Source organism: Giraffa tippelskirchi, chromosome 4 (genome assembly GCF_054371585.1).
Source record: "Giraffa tippelskirchi isolate mGirTip1 chromosome 4, T2T-mGirTip1v1.2.pri, whole genome shotgun sequence".
NCBI lineage: Eukaryota > Metazoa > Chordata > Mammalia > Artiodactyla > Giraffidae > Giraffa > Giraffa tippelskirchi.
Window position 1 is genome coordinate 89,996,255 of NC_137278.1, and position 19,293 is coordinate 90,015,547.

The 19,293-nt window shown below is 53.1% G+C and overlaps 1 protein-coding gene across 2 annotated transcripts; it reads left to right on the plus strand.

The window, feature by feature from the left end:
* The first annotated feature begins 456 nt into the window (after window positions 1-456).
* EMX1 (empty spiracles homeobox 1) lies at window positions 457-17,017 on the plus strand. 2 transcript variants are annotated; one of them, XM_081483007.1, is made up of 3 exons: window positions 457-970; window positions 6,744-6,928; window positions 16,850-17,017. In XM_081483007.1, exons 1-3 carry the CDS (start codon window positions 457-459, stop codon window positions 17,015-17,017), a joined length of 867 nt encoding a protein of 288 aa, XP_081339133.1. The 2 variants fall into 2 exon arrangements, with proteins under 2 accessions (XP_081339133.1, XP_081339134.1); XM_081483008.1 differs by having other exon boundaries at window positions 556-974; window positions 6,748-6,928.
* Window positions 17,018-19,293: the final 2,276 nt, after the last annotated feature.

Genomic DNA, 19,293 nt, shown 5'->3' on the forward strand with positions numbered 1-19,293 from the left:
CGACTGCTGGCTCCTTTCCCTTCCCGCGGTCCCTCGCCCCGCCCCGCCCCGCCCCCCACCTTGGGGCAGGTGAGCGGCGGCCAATAGGCGAGCGCGGGGCAGGTGCCCGCTAACTCTCGCCTAGCAGCGCGGTGGCCGAGGCCGGGCAAGACCGAGCTGGGAGGACCGGGGGCGGGGGTCGCTCTTGGCTGGACTCGGAAGGGAAGGGGCCGGGCTCAGTCCCCAGGCGGTAGAGGCAGCTCCCAGCCTCGTTTGGAGCCCGCGCCGGTGTCGGCGCCGGGAGCTGCCCGCTTGGCCGCAGAGGCCGGCGCGCTTAGCCTCGCACCGTGGCCCGACTCCGCGTTCGCTGGCTCGCACGCCCCTAGCCGCTCCGCGCTCGGCTTGTGGGCAGGGGCTGAGCGCGGGCGGGCGGGCGGGCGGGCGGGCGGGGGAGGTGAAGGGTGCTGGTGTGTGTGCATGTGCCTGGCTGGGTGCACACCCCGCACGGCGGCGGCGCCAGGACGCGGAGCGCTCCCCAGAGACCGGGTGCCTCGCTCGGCTCTGGCGGCCGCGACCATGTTCCAGCCCACAGCCAAGCGCGGCTTTACCATCGAGTCTTTGGTGGCCAAAGACGGCGGCACCGGAGGGGGCACTGGCGGCGGGGGCGCAGGCTCCCATCCTCTGGCGGCGGCCGCCTCGGAGGAGCCGCTCCGGCCCACGGCGCTCAATTATCCTCACCCCAGCGCAGCCGAAGCGGCCTTCGTGAGCGGCTTCCCCGCCGCCGCGGGCGCCGGCCGCTCGCTCTACGGCGGTCCCGAGCTCGTATTCCCCGAGGCCATGAACCACCACGCGCTGACCGTGCACCCGGCGCACCAGCTGGGCGCCTCCCCGCTGCAGCCCCCGCACTCCTTCTTCGGCGCCCAGCACCGGGACCCTCTGCACTTCTATCCCTGGGTGCTGCGGAACCGCTTCTTCGGCCACCGCTTTCAGGGTGAGTGCCCACGTTGCGTCCGCCTCGGCGGCCGGCGGGCGCCCGCGCTGCGGCAGCGCGGGGGAGGCTCGGGGGCGTCCGGGGCCATTCAGAAGTTGTGTCAGAAAAGGTTGCGGGTCCACAGAGGCCGATCCCTAAGCAGGGAAGAGCCGCGCCAGATCCATTCGCTCTTCTGCCGCGTTGGGTTCCCTCCCAGAGAACCAGGTTGGGACCTCCAGGCTTTTCCAGGAACGATGCCGGTCCGGACGCCAAGCCCGGGCGCATCCTTGGAGCCTCTCCTGATCCTCCCTGCGGCCTGCCTTAATGTCTCCAGGCTGAGCCAGTCCCATCCCAGAGAACTCAGCCTCGGCCGCCCGCCCTCCGACCCAGCTGGACCTGGGACCATACTACGTTCGCACTTCCACAACCAACTCCCAGGGATCCGCCTTCGCTGGCGCAAGGAGACAGGGGAAAGTCCACCTGCTTGTCCCGATTCTGTGGGAAGAAGGGGCAGAGGGGAGGGAAAACTGGAGAGTTAATGTTCAGTGTTGAGTGCTCCTCTGTTTGGGGATGTTTCTCAGCAACCTCGGCCCGACTTCTCCAAGTCACACGTGCCTCTCGGACCCAGGGTGGGAAGGTTTGCCAAAGCAAACCGGCTTCCCGCGACGCTCGCGGACTCCGGAAACCTGCAGGCTGCTAGGGGACAGACTGCAGTCCTCCCAGGCAGGGGGCGGGGGCAGAGGGCTTTTAAGGTCGTAGGCACTCTGAGCCCCCTAGTCTGCACTGGGCAATGGGATTGGTAAGGAAGATCCCCCACTTCTTTTCCTCGCTCTTTCACACACACACACACACACACACACACACACACACACACACGTTTCAGTGGTCTGACTTTCTCCAAGCAGAGTTCCATTAGTTGGAGTTCGTTTTCTTCTTTGAATTTATTGGTTTTTTTCTTTTCTTTTCTTTCTTCTTGCACCCCCCTCACTTTTTTTGGAGTAGCCTTAATTTTTGCAGTAGTTGGTTTAGTTTTCAGTTTTATTTTGTTAGTGTAGACCAGACCTCAGCCTTAGGAGGTTTCCTGACTTGGAGCTAGGTGAACTGGCTCTTAGCAAAACAAATGAAAAGGACGTGATTAAACTTTGGCTCCTGGAGCTGATCTGGTGGTAAACTGGAGCTACACAGTCAAAATAAATTGGGTATTTGGTACAATTATCTAGATTTCAGAAGAAAATGATCTCTTGAAGCTTTGGCTATAGCTGCTTAACTGTATCATGGAAAGCAGCTTTCCCCACCCCAATTTGTCAGACAATTTTCTGAGTCCCATCTGGCCAACAGATACTGACCCAGCAGATACCACAGAATAAGGTAATGTAATTATTTGAGCAAGAATTTTTGTGGGAAGTCTTGTCTGCTCTGGGGATTTCAAAGATTTGCCCAAATCATCCGGAACAACAACAACAAAATGCCTATGGTGTCAGCCGCTATGGGAAAGCAATGTGTCAATTAAAATCAATGTTTACTGATAAAATTAAGTATTATTTTAAATTGAGCAAGCCACCTCGGTCCTCCATGGGCTGGGTCCCCAGTCTCTAAACTTGGCGACTGCAGGCCAATTTGAAAGTCGCGGCTGGTTGTGAGCCCTCGGGCTGGAGCGGCGGAGGCACCGGCGGTTAGCAGACCAGAGGAGGGACAGGAGCTCAAGAAGAGGGCAGAACCGGTCCTGACCCCTGTGGTCTCTGCTCACTCGAAGATGGCCTACCCGGCGACACCCTCGGCTTTAGATCGGGCGCCCCAATGCCCCCCGCGCCTCCTTTCCCGCCATTGACCTCGCCGACACCGTCTTTTAGGGTTCGAGGGCCGGGGCACCAAGGGTCGGGCACGCCTTGTAAGATCCACCTCCGGCTCTGAGCACCCCCAGTCAGGCGAGGCTGAATAAATCCTCGGCAAAATCCTCTCAGAAATTGACGCCGCTCCCTGAGCCTCCAGCCCCGGCGGGCACGTTGTCGAGTTGCAAAAACGGTTGCATTTTTCTCCCAAGAACTGTGTCTGGACGCGGAGATGGAGCCAAACGTGGTCGCATTTTTGAATACGAGAATCCGTTGGGCACGGAATGACTTTTTTAATTCTGAGAGGTTTTGGCTTCAGGGCTGGTCAGCGTAGGGGCAGACGCCTTGCGGCCCCGGCGCCCTTAGGTCCACGGGGGACCTCGCGGATATGAGCCGAGTCATTTCAGGTCCTCCGGCGCCGCGTTTTCTAGAGAACCGGGTCTCTGCGATGCTCATTTCAGCCCCGTTTTAATGCAAGAAGCGAAACCCTACACGAACGAAAAGGAGAACGTCCGCGTTCTGTGAGCAGCGCTCTCCAACAGTGCGGTCCCGGCGCGCAGGGTAGCGGCTTCTCCGCTGAGCAAGGCGCTGGGAGAAGAAAAGTCAGCGCGGAATGGTCGGGCCCAGGCGGCGGGACCCCGAAGCCGGAGGCGGCTTTCGAGGCCTGAAGAGGAGGGGCTGGAGGAGACGGCGAGTTAGCCGCACTTCGGTGCTATTTCCCTCGGACAGCAGGAACTTTCCAGGCCGGGGAGCTGCGTCGGGAGGGGGCTGTGGGAGATTAGGCCCTCGGGACTGGTGGTGGTAATGGGCCGGTGCTTCAAAGGGAGCCTTTGTTCCGGCAGGAGGAGGGGGGAATAGGTTATCTCCGTTCCCGGGCGGGCTTCTCCTTCTCGTAGCCCCAGGCCCCTCCGCCTCGCCATCCGGCCCAGAGCCCCCAGCTTGCCACAGCGTCTCCAGGAGGCACTGCAGCTTGGGCCCCAGGCCTTCGAATCCCTAGTTCCCAGTTCCTGCCACCTCAGTCCTGGGAACGTCGATTGCTAGTTCCCAGCCATTGCCTTAAAGGAACCTGCAGAGAGAGGCTGGAGGAAAACGGGGCAGAATGGGGTTCAGCTGCTAGCTACAGCGAAGACTCAGCCAGCCCCTTTGCACTTTTCCACCTGTCCTTGCCTGAAACTGACAGCCTACTCTCACAGCCCAGAATTACTGTCTCTAAACAGGCCACACTGCAACCCCAGTCCCAGAGCTTTTTCTGCCCTTGTGGTCCAATTAAGGCAGACTGAAGCCATGATAGGGACGGTAGAGATCCCTTCTCCATAGATCAGAGTGAGAGTGGCCCAGGCTCATAGGCATCACCCTGGTTCTTATAGAAACATGAAACTATTAATCAGTTTCTCAGGATGGTTAATTTTAAACATACTCTTCCTTAGAGGAAAAGGCCCTTGCTTCTTTTGAAATCATATCTTTCATCAATAATCAGCATCTTGAGTAGTTTTTCCTGGTTTCTGCTTCTTCTTGGTTGGGTGAGGACTTCTATGTTTCTGCACATGCACACACAGATTACAGGACACATGCTATCTGCCCCTTCGGGGGATTACAATGAACTGCCGCTATTCTCTCCCCAGCTGAAGAAGACCCCAAGCATCCTATCTTTCCCCAAAAATAGCCAGACTTGAGCCAAATGGTCCTATGTATGTCAGGACAGAGAAACTTGTTTCCATCCTCCACTTTGGGTTTATAAAGACAAACACAGAGAACTCTACCGCACAAGTGACCAACACACAGCATGGAATTATAAAACACCCATCAAATCACACACTGAGGCAGGCTGCAGTCCTGCTTTCTCAGCCCCACACTACCCTTCACACTTCTGCATCCCATTCACTCACAAATCAAGGGTGTCTCCACACTGCCACTTCATTTCTGACCAGCCTGAGCCCTGTCAAGTTGCTGAGGCCAAACCCTGCGATCACAAGGGTGTGCTAGGCTTTCTCTCCCTCTCCAGCTCATTTGTTCAGAGAAAACCACTGTTGGTATTTGACTTGAGCTCAGAATGCTGTTGTTTTTTGAAGCAATTTATTTTAACATCAGCAAGGAGTGTTTGCTTCCCACCCACCTCTCCCACCTTTCTCTAGCCTCATCACACTGGCTCCCACTTGAGGCTGTAATCCTTTTCCCCACCTGGATCCTTCTCCTCCTTTCTCTCCCTCCTACCCTTCTCTGCCAGACCACCTCCCCTAATCATCTGTCCCCTCCATCACCACAAGCTAAACTTTTCCTTCTGTCAGGCGTGAGAATCTGCCCCCACCTTGAAGGACCCAGTGGGCAGGGTGTCCCCCCCTCCATCTTCCTGTGATGTGATCCCACTCACTTTAGTAGCAGCACAGATCCAGTCACTTGGAATGGATAAGGCGACTGGAAGTTAGTAGCTGCTCCCTCTCAGGGGACTCTGTCGCCGCCCCACCCCCACCCCCAGGCACTGGCCACTCATTCCTAGGCAACGCTGTTCCCCAGAAAACCCCAGCAATCAAGTGTTCCTATGTAGATGTCCAAAGCCCACAGACTTGGAGAAAATCAGGTCAGGCAGTTTCCACCAGCAGAGGGACATGAACAGTTACCTGGAGAGTTGTAGCAACAGCATCTCAATTATGTGCCCTTGCCTCACTTACAGAGATATTTCCAGAAATGGGAGAGCTCAACTGAATTATCCAAACAATTGTCTTAAGAACAAAACAACAAATCAAATTGAGTCAAACCAGTGGCCATTTCTGAAGAAATTAATTGGATCAGTCAATCTCAACCGCTAACTGTCAAAACATTTCATGTAGTGCTCTGCATCCTTGGTGGGTTGGGGTGCTGGTATGTGCCACTGCATGAGAATCCACGGATGGTGTCAGGGCCTGTTTCCAGTCTTGTTAGCGTGTGCAACCAAGCCAGAGGTTGTATGAGGGCCTAGTGGGGGGATTCATGTCAGCTCCTCCTCCTGCATGTAGCAGCTGAGTCCCCATGATGGCCAACATTTGCCAAGGGACTGTGACACTCTTTGAAAATCCTGTATGGTAGATAGGAGAAAAAGACAGTAGGGAGGCTGGAGCATACGCCCATGCAGAAACCAATATATCTATATCTATTAGGGAGAAAGATGACATCTAGTTATTTATACACATGTCTCTTCAGCATGAGATTATTCAGGGATGAAGAGAGGTCTTTTTCCACCAGAGAGCAGTAAGTCTGCAGGAAGAGGATTTTATCTGAAGACCTGGGGGGAGAGAGGTGGGATATTGGGAAGAAGTAACCTAACTTCCAGATGCTGTCTGGGTTTTGACCTGGCCCCTGGCCTATTTTTACCACTTGCAAGGCAGAGCCTCCGCCTGTTGGCAGGAATTTTTTATGGGCTAGTGGCCTGAGCATTTAGTTGCAAGGCTGGTTTAAGCAGGTGTGAAGGGAGAGTTCCTAAGATACCCTCTAGTTCTTGAATCTGCGTTTGGTACGGGGAAGCCTGACAGCCAGCTTGTGCCCCTTGCCACTTTCCTGACACCCAGCCCCGTCTCTACCCCAGTCCACTTTGAGGGAGACACGACAGGGCATACCAGACAAAGAGAGCCTCCCTTGGCCTCTTCGGCTGCTCCAGGCACTGTGGACTCGGGTGGGTGGGCGCCTCTCCAGACCCGGCCTGCCTCTTGGCCCAACACTGATCAGCAGCGCTGCGATTCCGGTCGTCCCCTGACCCGTTAGCTCTCAGCCAGGAGGAGGTATGGGGAGAGGAGTGGACTCAAGGAAGGGGCGGCAAAAGGGAAAGAGCAGACGTGGGTGTGCGTGTGTCAAGGGTTGGAGAGTGCAGCGGAGCGCTCCGGGGCGTGTGCGAGCGATGCGCGAGGGCCGAGCTTGGCCGGCTTCGCGGGCGGCCGGGCCGCAGCTCACGGTGCCCTTCTCTCTGTCTGTATCTGCCGTCGGCGACACGGCCACAGCGAGCGACGTGCCCCAGGACGGGCTGCTTCTGCACGGCCCCTTCGCGCGCAAGCCCAAGCGGATCCGCACGGCCTTCTCGCCCTCGCAGCTGCTGCGACTGGAGCGTGCCTTCGAGAAGAACCACTACGTGGTGGGCGCCGAGCGGAAGCAGCTGGCCGGCAGCCTCAGCCTCTCGGAGACGCAGGTAATGAATGGTCCGCGCTGCGCCCGGGGGTCAGGTGGAGGTGGGCCGGGCGGGTGCCAGAGAGACCTGCCTCGCCCCCCAGCCTGCCCTGGCGCCTCCCGCCACCCCTGCGGCGCCCCCGCCATGACTCTTCCCTCCGACTGCGTACAGCCTCGAAGGGGCCACAGCTTTTATTAAGTACTAAGGACCTACCCGGAGGCTGGGATCAAACCTTATTCTGACCCGGCTCACACAGCCCACGGAAGGTGCCAGCTGTCAGAAGGGGGCGGGCGCCCTCGGGAGCCGGCCGAGCGCGGAACACCCACGCCGTGGTCACTCCGCGCCCGCCTGGGCCCTCTGGTGTCATCTCAGCCCTGCGGTGACTTCCGCCCTTCTCCCACCACTGTTCGGGGGGCGCTCGGAGGTGTGTGAGGTGCCCAGGCCTGTCTCGTACTGGTTCCACTGCCGTGCGGGGGCGATGGGGGCGAAGGCCTCACAGTGGGGAGAAAGACCACGGGTCCCCGGGCTATAAAGAGCAGAAGGTTAGCCGGGAGTGCGCGCCCTTGCCCGGGGTCCGAGGCCGGCCCTGGTCTCTGCGCAGGCAGGCTGGCACCGCGCTGAAACGGCGGTGTGTGTGCGCGGGCGTCGGCGGGACCTGGAAACGGTGGGAAAGTAGATTCTGGTCTTCAGAGCCTGTTTTCATCCACTTGAAGGGCTGGTGAGTTGGAGAGGGAATAAACTCTGATGGCATTGAAGGGATTTGAACTGGATGAAATTACAATCACAATGTAGTGTTTTTGTAATTGATTAAAAAAAAAATTAAAGAACTAGAAGGAAACTATAGGGAGGCAGACTTGGCCTTATTGTAAGTAAAGACTTTGCCATAAATAAATGTTGTCTGGAAGCACCGCTAAGCTCTCGGTTCGCCCGGAGTCCAGGGCGCTGGGGTGGCTGGTTGCTGCCCTGGAGGCGGATTTCTGTGACTGGGTAGGCTTTGGGAGACCTTAACTCCCTCGCGTCCCCGACAGCTTCCAAATTCGCAAAGAGAGAGGTCGGCTGGCGGCCCAGCGGCTCTCACCCGCCGCCGGCATTTCATCTTCCGCTCCTTTTTCTGCTCGCCACTCACACCACCATCCTCCACCGGAGTCCCGACAGAGAGATGGTGCCGGGCTGGGGGCGGGGGTGGGGTGTGTGTGCAGCTTGGGGTCTCCTAGGTAGCAGTGAGGCTAGATAGAAGGCAAGGCTTCATGTGGGAGTCCAAACCCAACTTAGTCCCCAGCCCCGACCTCACTCTTTCCTGCTCACGAAGCATGTTGGTATCTATGTCCTACCTATCTGATGCCCTATTTCATCAATGCATTGCTCCAGTCTCTGCTGCACAACCCGGGCTTTTTCAGATTTGCTAGCCGGTCTGTTCTAACTGCAGAGATCAAGCTCACAAAAAAAAAACGGACTTAAATTTTAAAGACGTTTAAAAAAAAGGTATTTTTAAAAAACAAGTTAATAAAATAACACCCACTTTTCCCTCTTCGCAAACATTTTAAATTTTTTGTTTAAGACAAGGTGTCAGTTTAAGAATGGTATTTATAGTTACCTTCCTTTAAAAAATATTAGTTATTAAATTTTAATTGCACAAGTGTCAGAAAACAAAACCATTTATGTCCACGACCCACAGATTAACACTTGTTGAAATAATGTCATTGTTTTTAAACTTCCATTTTTTTTAGTTCAGTGAGAGCATTTTTAATTGACCTTCTTTCAACTAAACTTATCTGCCTGTCAATATTTGGGCCTAACAATGCCAGTTAGTAAACCTAATGATTGTTTCCTCTCATTTTTATTATAAGGTGCTTGAACATATATTTAAAAGAAAACCAGATAGAAAATAAAATGGATCCAGCTTTGTTAACTGTCAAAACTCATGGCTAATCTTGTTGCGTCTATAAATGAGCTGGTTTAAGCAGATGAAACAAACAAAATAATAGAACTGTGGGATATTTGAGCCTGAGAAATCTCCTTGTAGAATCCTATCTTTCCAGGTGAGTCCTTTAAGATGGAGAAATGAACTAGGCAGAGTTCCCCAAGCAGGCAAATGGGATTTCAGTATTTGCCTCCCTGCTAACTGACTGTGTGACCTTGGGCCAGTTACTCAACTTCTCTGAGTTCTGGTTTCATCATCCAGAAAATAGGTTTAAGGATCAAAGATACCTAATTTGAACTCAAATAATATTAATGATCACCCCCAGTACTTCTCTTCCCTTTGTTGAAAGTAATATGTCAGTTATTGTTATGATAAGATCTATACCTGAAATTACTGATTCTTAGTTCAGTCTTTTTCATCAGCAGAGCTGCTTTCTGTCCCTTTTGTAACTAACATTTGGACCTAGGCTATATAATTAACTAATTATCTATCCATCTCGCTGTATTTGCCAGGCAAGCTTACCTGTCAAATCTAGCTATCAGCTGTTTGTCAAGCTTCAATCATTCCCATCAGCCCCCTGCCATCTATTTCTACTATCAATATCTATATATGTCTCTCAGAGCTCTCTATTCTGTCCCTCACAGATAGCTATTTTATATCTAGCCATGTACTTCTGTCTACTCTCATTAAATTACCTCCACAAAGCTAGTTAATTTGTATTTCCTATTTATTATTAATTCTATCTTTTCTCTGAATAATAATTCCTATTTACCCAACTGTTGATTATCTCTTTATCATCTACTCTGTTTTACCTTCTATATATCTACCATCCATGTCAAACTTCCATCTCTATAGATCTTTAGCAGCTGATAATATATGCATAAGTCTATAATGGTTATCATCTCATCAACTCTTGCTTTGTCTTTTTTTCTGGGCCTCAGTTCCTGATCTGTAAGGTTGAATAAAATGAACTCTAGGGTTCTTTCCAGCCCTGAGCATCTGGCTTATCTATATTCTATTTCTCTGTATTTCTGTATAATCCCTCCTCCAGGTTCTCAGAACTCACAACATATCTCCTGCATATCATAATATATGTAGGATTTTGCTATTGTTTAATAACCTGCCATGCCAAATGTCAGACTATACACTGGTTGCATCCATCTCTCAAAGAAATCTTAAAATACGGATTCCTAGAGCCTGCTCAGGAGGTTCTCTTAGGAGTTCCAAGGTGAGACCCAGGAAAGTTTATAAAGTAGCTCTCTTGGTGATCCTGATGAACAATAGGCCTGAGCATCTCAGCTCTGGGAGACAGAGGGCAAGCCTTCCTTCTTCTTGCTGTGCCCCAGCTCCCAGTTCAGTGACCAGCAAGGAGTAGATGTTCCATGAAGATGTACTAGATGAGTGGGCAGTTTTCTCTTGACCATGTAGTTATCCATATGCTAATTTTATCTGTCATTTCCCTCACTCTCTGCCATCACTGCTCCCTTTCTGTCCCTCTTCTCTTTCTATGATTCCCTTGCACTTTCATAGCTGATTGTTGATCAGTCGTAGGTTGTTTTTTTTTTATATATAAATTTATTTATTTTAGTTGGGGGCTAATTACTTTACAATATTGTAATAGTTTTTGCCATACATTGACATGAATCAGCCATGGGTTTACATGTGTCGTAGGTTTTATTTACCAGTTCATGGATAAAACTTCAGGGAGGATTAAGCAGATTGGTGTGTGGATCTTAGTCCAGAGTTCAGGGGTATCTGTATGCCCAAAGCTCTAGCATGGGGTACTGTGAGTAGGCAACCCGAGCTTTTTAGTAGTTGGGATAGGGCTTTAAATCGGTTGGGAGTGGAGTTAATGGCGTGGGTTAATCCAGGAGGAGGAGGGAGGGGCCCTGGGCAAGGGCTAGTTCTTCCTTCTAGCTCTTTGCTCCTTTCTGCTGTAGTGCAGCCCAGCAGTCTGACCAGGGTGAAGCTCATCTAAGATTGAATCCTGGTGGCTTGTGGGGCAGACTCAGGCCTGGGTCAGATCAGACCCTCGAGTTTGAGTGAGCTTGTATGTGTGTGTGTGTGATGAGTATATGTAACATATGTGTGAGGCTTCCCTGGTGGCTCAGCAGTAAAGAATCCACCTTCAATGCAGGAAGCATGGGTTTGATCCCTGAGTCGGGAAGATCCCCTGGAGGAGGGCATGGCATGAAGTAACTGGCCCAAGGTCACACAGTCAGTTAGCAGGGAGGCAAATACTGAAATCCCATTTGCCTGCTTGGGGAGCTCTGCCTAGTTCATTTCTCCACTCCAGTATTCTTGCCTAGAGAATTCCATGGACAGAGGAGCCTGAAGCACTACAGTCCATAGGGTTGCAAAGAGTTGGACACAAGTGAAGCAACTTAGCACACATGCACAAACATATGTGTGCCCATAATGTGGAGACACGTGGGCTTAGCGTAATCAGTGCCCAAAGGCCAGGTGCTATCATATGTACACATGGTATGGAGCGCCTCTGTAAGCGTCTGTGCCTATGGGGGGAGGGGCACATTAGTTTTAGGGGGAGGGAGAGAAAGCATTTAGTTGCTCCAGCTGATGGATTGATCAGTATTTCTAGCTGTTCCTCCAACTCCAGACAGTTCAGGAGGTGTTTCTTGACCTACCCTGGCTGAGTTTAGCTGAATTGTGAGGGAAAAGGGTGCAGAAATGTGGTCTCTTGGCCTTGGAGATTCCTCAGACAGTGGTAGGGCATGCAAGGGGTGAGTGACTGGAGTCCCATTGAAGCCACAGCTCTTGACTGAGGAGGTCAGGGGAGGGTTACATGGGTGGAAGTCTCCTGGAAGACCACAGCCATGGAGACTCAGAGGGACATCTAGACTGGTGGGAAGAAAGGGGGTGGGTTTATGATTAAGATGGTGTGGGAGCTATTGATTGTGGCTACCTTCTTAGGGCCCAAGAGCATGGGTGGGGGGGATCTTAGGAGGCAGACGTGTGTGGTCACCTGCCTATGGGTTTTCCCCGGAGGGGCATGGTAAGAAGACTTCCCGCCTGGAATATCTCCCTTTTGGAGTGGATAAAAGGGAGATATCCAAGGAACTTGAGTTTTTGGGAAAGGTTACTGGCTCATTGTGTGTTCTGAGATGGAATCATCCCTTCCCTAAGTCTTGGCTCTTCTCCAAGAACTTCTACACCTCTGAAGGTCCAGAAGTCCAGTGGGAGGCAGGAGAGGACAGGAGAGATAAGGGAACCTGGAGTGGTTCTCTGAGGGTGTGGTCCTGAGAAGATAGGCGAATCTTGTGATGTCTCCCTGAGCGTGAGGGCATCCAGGGTGAACTGAGAGAGGAGGAAACCAGAAAACTTAGGAAGAGTTAGGACTCTGGTTGATGAGGAGCCAGAGGTAACCTCAGTTTGGGGGAGTGAGGGGTGAGCTCAGCATGGCGTTGGGCTTGACCTTGAGAGTGGGAGCAGTTCACGTGGTCAATTGTTAGGAAGTGGATCCCCAGTGGAGAGGGCAGGGAGGTGAGCTGAGGAGTGGCTTGATTGTCTCTAAGCGTCTGTCTAGTCTGAGGATGACAGACTAGAAAGACTTTCTCTGTGTCTGATGGTGACAGAATAGAAGGACACAGGCTTAAATTAAAACAGAAGAGATAATAGTAGGACATAAGGAGAAACGTCTTGTATCAGAGTTACAAGACTCAAATGCCCTTGATAGAGGTTTTTGAACTCTTTGAGGAGAGGACAAGTATTCACCTTAAAGTGTGCAGGGGCCCAGATAGGAGGGGCTAAGACTGGGGAGTGGTGGAAAAGAAGGGATCAAGACCTAGTTCATTCAAAAGTAGTCTGAAACATGGGCTGGAGCTATAGTTTGCTTGTTTGTAAGTTCATTTGTCCATTCACTCACGCACATCTTCATTCTCATCAGTGTATACAGTGATCAATCCACTAATGCTTTGATACCTTTATTCATTCATTTATTCATTCATCCATACCAGTTTCACATGAATCAATCAGTCAGCCTAATTCAAGCTGACCCTTGTCCCTTCAACAATGGATCTTCCTCTCTACCTTCCCCCTAGAAGTGGTTAATCCAGTCCACAGCTGAAAAATTAGGAATTGACTCTCTTATAGAAGTGGCCACTGAAGTAAGCCAAGAAAGGATCCCATCTCTCTAGCAGTCAGCAATTTCCAAACCCCTTTTCCAGTTAAGAGTCCAATCCCTCTACCATTGATTTTCTACTGTTTTCCAGGTTGGCACAAGGTGCCTCTTTCCTAGAGCATAGGGCTTTGTCATTTCACCTCTGCCCTGCCAGCTGAACATACCTAGAACATGCCCACTGGGCCTCCAAAGCCAGCTAACACACCACTTTTGTTCTCCAGGTTCCCATACTGTCTGATGAGGAGACAGAGGTTTGAGCAAATAACACGTTGCTGGAGTCGCTGTCACTGAGACAGAGAAAAGCACTAAGGAAGTACAGACAGGCAGTGGGCCACATCCAGGGACAAGGGAACAGTGTTTCAAAGGCTGAGTAAGAGTTTTCCCGGTGGTATAACTTAGACAGAAGTGGAGACTCTTGGAAAGATCTTGCTTATCAGAAAAACTGAGAGACATTGAGTGTGGTAGGGACTTTGAAGGCCACAAGGAACCTCTCTCCAAACCCAGAGGGTTCAGAGGTGTGTGAGGGCTTTCTGAGTCAGCGAGCCAAGTGTGCCTAAAGAAAGGTGAGTAGCATGCCAGTGTTGGCAGGAGGCAGTGCAGAATAAGTACAGCCTCCTAAGGCCTCTCCCACTGAGCTGGTAGCCATGTTATGTGACCTGGCTCCTTTCTAGGTTTTCTGTCCTCTAGGGAAGGAGTTCTGGGATGACCCCAGATTTGCCTGGCTGGACTGGAAAGTTCATTGGGTGTCATTCTTAACTCTTACCACACTTGGGCCCAGTTCCTTTTCTTTTACCAAATAAAAAATTACTATTACTTGTTATAAGTAAGCATTAAAGAAAAGTTGGAAAAGTGGAAAGAAGACAAGTCACCCATACTTTGGGTACATTTCCTTCTAGTCTTTTTTTCCCCATGCATAGGCTTTGTTTTTCCATGGTTGTGATCACACTGTGCCCAAACTGTGCATCCTGCCGTTTTCACTGATATTACTAAGTCATGAGCATCCCCTTGTTATTACAGTCTTTGTAAACAGCATCTGGACACTCAGCCCAAGGCTGTTCTCTGGAAGATAGCCAGGCTGCCTGGGAAGAGAGTTTTCGTCCCCGTTTCTAGAGAGCTGCCTCCTTGACCCTAGTAGTTTTCATGGAGAAAATATTCAGAATTGCTTTTCATTTGGGTTTGCTAGGAAGTTGTCCCTGGTGTGAAAACATACTCTGTGCCCCAAGTTCCACCACTGAAGCTTTCACTCTTTGGGCCAGTGATGCTGGGCAAGGGTAGCAGGTTAGACCCATCCCACTGGAGATGAGTCTCCTTTCTGGAAGGAGATGGGAATGCATGGGGGAGGCAGAAGGTGCAGAAAGAGGCCCTGTGTCCCTGGTGCTGCCCAGGGATCGTGCATCACCAGGCTGGCCAAGCTTAGCCCTCAGCCAGCCCCTGGGGCTCTCAGGAATACCGCCTCAGCCCTGCATCCAGGCCTGAGTCACACACACGCCTTGCACAGGAGGCTGGGCGAGCTCACCCGCCTACGGACTGGCACAGTCACAGTGGGCTCCAGGGTGGGGGGCAGGGGCCAGGCTGGCTGCCAAATGGTTGTGCCGAGAACCACCCAGGGCCCAGCCAGCCCTGTGCCTGAGGAAAGGTGGGCACAGAATCCAGAAGCCCTGCCCCTGGAGCATCTGCCATCTTCTCCGTCTATCTGAGCTGGGACATGCAGGCAATGGGTTTGAATCCAGCCCTGGAACTGAAGGAAGGAGGCCTCCCCTCACTCCATCCACCAAGGCCAGTCATCTCTTCCTGTCCGTGTGGCTGTTCTGTGTAGCACTGAGCACTGGCTGCCCTCACACCTACCCTAGTGCTCAGAAACCAACAGGCAGGACCAGTGGTGCCATGGAAACCCTGGGAGGGGTGGGCTGTTGGGGAAGCCTGGGTTGGGTTGGGCTCCATGGAGGGGACAGAGGGGAATGTCTGCAAAATGGGAAGGCGTGGCATCCTGAGCACGAAACTGCTCCCTGGGCCTGCGTGCCAGCCCAGCTTTGTTTGCCACTACCTAGCTTTATGGCTAAGGCCTGTGCTTTTCACCCATTCTCAGGGAGCCGGGACAGATCTGTGTAGTGTTTCTGAGGATTGCCTTTAGCTGCCCCCACACCAGGATTCAAGGTTCTCCCCTTAGTAGTCACTGCTGCTGCCACAGAGAGGTGCTCACCATTATTCTACACACATGACTTACCGCTCACCACCTGTATGGGCACCACCAGTCACTCCAACAGCAATTGGCTGCATCTGTGCTTAGTTGCTTCAGTTGTGTCCAACTCTGTGACTGCATGGACTGTAGTGTTCCAGGCTCCTCTGTCCATGGGATTCTCCCGGCAAGAATACTGGGGTGGGTTGCCATGCCCTTCTCCAGGGGATTTTCCCAACCCAGGGATTGAACCCGCATCTCTTATGTCTCCTGCATTGGCAGGCGGATTCTTTACCACTTGTACCACCTGGGAAGCCCATCTACTTGCTTTTTAAATGTGCTATTATTTCAAGATACCCTCCATGCCTCATAACCCTGCCCCCTTGGCACCATCTTCCCCAGGTATCCTGTGGAACAAAAGCCCAGAAGGTGCCCTAAAGCTGTAAAGGGCCCCAGAAAGCATCTCTCTTATGCATGAGGGACTTAAGTCCAGAGAGAGGAGGGAACACAGCAGATGATCAGCACTCAGCCCCTCCCGCCAACTCTGAAGGTGATCTGGTCTGGCCTGATTCTGCAAGGCCAAGAAAAGGACTGTGAAGTCAGGAGGAGTTGACAAAGTGAGGTTTTCTCCACACTCCTCAAGAACTAAAACTAAAAAACTAGTTAAGGACCAGGACGATCCTCCTAGATCATGCAGGAGAGGATGTTAAGGGCTGTCGTGTGCTGGGCACTGAGCAAATACTGGAGGAGGAGGGAGAAGGGATGGATGATGAGAGATGGGACTGAGTCTGGGGAGGCTTCCTAGAGGAGATGGGCTTAGCATCATGGGCCCACCCTGCCTCCACATCACACAGGAGAGTTGTTGGCCTCCGACCCCTCCCCTTGTCAGGGCTCTCACTGCCTGACACGAGTTGGGGTGCTCTCTGTGTTTAAAAAGGAGCTCACTTCTGTCCCCTGGTATTTCTCCCAGCTATTCCTTGTGTGACCTGTTCCCAAATCTGGATGGGCTGCAAGGGCTGGTGATGCGGGGGCAGCAAGTCCAGAGTACTGGGTGGGGATGCAGACACCCCAATGTGTAGGGAGGATGAGGCCTCCACTGGTGGATTCCAGACTACCCTGAGGAGCTGGCACCCAAGGATCCAGGACTCCCCACCCATCCAGCTCCACCTCTGAGGCGGGATGGAGGATTCTAGCTGAGGTTACTTAGACAGCCTCCTCCTGTGAGACACAGTGACCTAGACGGTATGAGATGTTGGAGCCTCGAGCAGTGGGGTCTGTGGGCCTCAGAGTGCTCCAGCCGTCCCAGACACTGCCCTTGGCAGGGACAGCGCCTCCTGGGTAAGCAGCTGTGTCCGCTCTGCCTCTTGGTGCTGCTGTGAGCACAGGGTTGCCCTGGGGGTGGGGCTCACTCCAGTCATCCAGACCCATGTGATGGCTCCAGAAACCAGGATGCGTGGCAGCTCCACGACCCCTTCCCTTCCCTCTGTTGAGGGGACAGCAAAATAGCCTCTCTCAGGCCCACTGTGCCCTGGCCCCCCTCATTTGTATCTGGAAGGGAAGACCTCCAGACCCATCATCTGGCACCGGCCAGAGGAGACGACCCTGGTCTCGGTTTCCCTATCCGGCTCCCAGCCCAGTCTGAAGGCTGAGTGGCTGCTGGGGGCTTCCTGGGTGTTTCTCACCTGTGCCCCTCCCTCCCCGGCCCAGGTGAAGGTGTGGTTCCAGAACCGGAGGACAAAGTACAAGCGGCAGAAGCTGGAGGAGGAAGGGCCCGAGTCGGAGCAGAAGAAGAAGGGCTCCCACCACATCAACCGGTGGCGCATTGCCACGAAGCAGGCCAATGGGGAGGACATCGACGTCACCTCCAATGACTAGGGTGGGCAGCTGCAACCCCACCAGGGCAGAGTGCCACACGCTGCTGGCCAGGCCCCCCCACCGGTGGGGCCAGCAGGACTCTGGCCACTCCTTGGCCGGGCTGCCTGGAGGCCTCAGGTCACGGCCCCAGAGGGCTCGGAGCCTAGGGCCACCACCGACAGAGGGACAAGAAATGGGCTGGCTGAGGCCCGGGACTGCTCGACCTTCTTGGAGAGCCTGCCCGCCTGGGCAGCGCAGCCTCCCAGCCACTCTCCATTTCTCTTATCTCCTTTTTGTTTCGACGCATTTCTGTTTTAATTTATTTTGCAGGCACCCGCTGTAGTTCTTAGTGATCCCCTTGTGTCTCCCTTCCCTATGGGAACAATAAAAGTCTCTCTCTTAATGACACGGGCATCCAGCTCCAACCCCAGAGCCTGTGAGCCTGGGGTGGTGGGTTCTGGCTCTGAGGGCCACAGAGGGGACCGGCTGAGCAAGCTTATTCAGGGCCTGGGAATCCGGATGGGGCCTTGGAGACTCAATCCACTGACTCTTCTCTTTTGATGGTGCTTGACCCTGGTCTCTAGCTCCAACTCCACAGCAAGAGAAACTGAGGCTAGATGTAGGGAAGGACCACCCTGTATTCTGAGGGAGGCTATGCTCAAGTCTTCCCAAACTTAATGAATGGTGGGAATCAGGCCCAAGTGGGTCATGGAGGAGAGAGCATCCATACTCCATGCATGGAGCTCTTGTGACTTCTCCAGTCGAGGGAAAAATGGGGCTGGGTAGAGGGGGCACCATTCCCAGAGGCTGACCACCTCTGCCCCAAATCCTGCCCCACCAGGATGCTCTCCTGTCCCTGCAAAGCCCCTCTGTGTGGATGAAAGCTTCAGAGACAGGGCTTCAGGCCGAGCTTGCAACTGGTTTCTGGGGACTGAGGGCCTTCCAGCCTGGGAAAGAGCTCGAGGCAGGGCCCACCTATCTCTAGTTCATCTGCCTCCAATTTGTTCACTTGTCTTTCCTGCTTCTCACACAGCAAGTTTCCTTCATTCTAAGAAAACCTCTATTCGTAACCTGTATCCAATACCTCTGGCCCTTACCATGGCCAGACCTGCCTCTACCTCTCCATCTCCCACGTGCTCCACACCCCCTGCTCCCCACCTCTGCCTCACCACTGGGTGGATATTGAAGACTGTCATCAACCATGGTTACTGCCACCCCCTTGTGGCCAAACTCAACGCCTCCCATCTGGCTTCACTGCTCTCCATCTTGTGGCCATTCCCTCCTAGGCTCCCCCACTCCTGCCTGCCTTCACTCTAGTACCTCTGATGCTTCTTCCTGCCTTTCTGAGTCCTCCCAACTCTTATCCCTGTCCTGTCACCTCTGTCCACCCCAGGGTCAGTCCGTGCCCCACCTGCCTCCCTCACTGTGCCCTCTTCCTGGGCCTTCACACCCACCTCCAGGACTTCTCTTTGGTTCCGAGTCAATGCCACCAGCTGACCTCCGCTGAGCTGCAGACCCACGAGCAGGCTGCCTGCTGCACCCCATGCACCCCAGCACCTCATACCCAACCTGTTCATAGCTGACTCATTGCCCTACCTGTTCTCCTCCAGGACTGCCCACCTTTGCCAATAACCAAGGTTTCTTCTACCTTGGGAAACAGTGTCGATGGATCCCAGGGGTTTGGGTGGGGAGGGGAGGAGTGGGAGGCATGAGGTTTGTGTGGATGTCAAGGATGAGGCCCATTTCAAAGGAGCTGTGCTGTGCCTAGGGCTCTCTTCCTCAAGCCCAAATAGGAGCACATTGCCCCCTTCCTAAGCCCCCCACTCTGCTCCCTTCTTTCCCACCCTTGGCCTCTCCTCCTTCGCTCCGGGTGTCCTCTGCTTCTGTCTCACCCACGTCATCCCTGTTGCCCAGTGAGCTAGGGGTTTTGCCTGTGCTGTGCCTTTCCTTATCCTATTCTTGGCACCTAGAATGTACTGGGGGGTTGATCAATGTTGAAGTCATTGAAAAGATGTCAAAGGCCAAGCTTTGTTGCTTGAGGCACACGAAGGGATCCAAGCACAGAAGGTCCTATTGCTGGGGCCTGTCATTGTCTCTCGTGGGTCCAGTCAATGCCAGAAACCTAAGGGCCGCGTTCCATCTCAATGCCTCCCTCCCAAACATCAACCAGGAAAATGCTTCCCTCACAGCCTGAAAGTCCTAACCTGGGTAAGTCCAAGTTGAATCTCACAGTGAACTCTGGCTTCCAGACAGGATGGATAACCTCTGGGGAGCACGTATGCGCAGGTGGGGTGAAG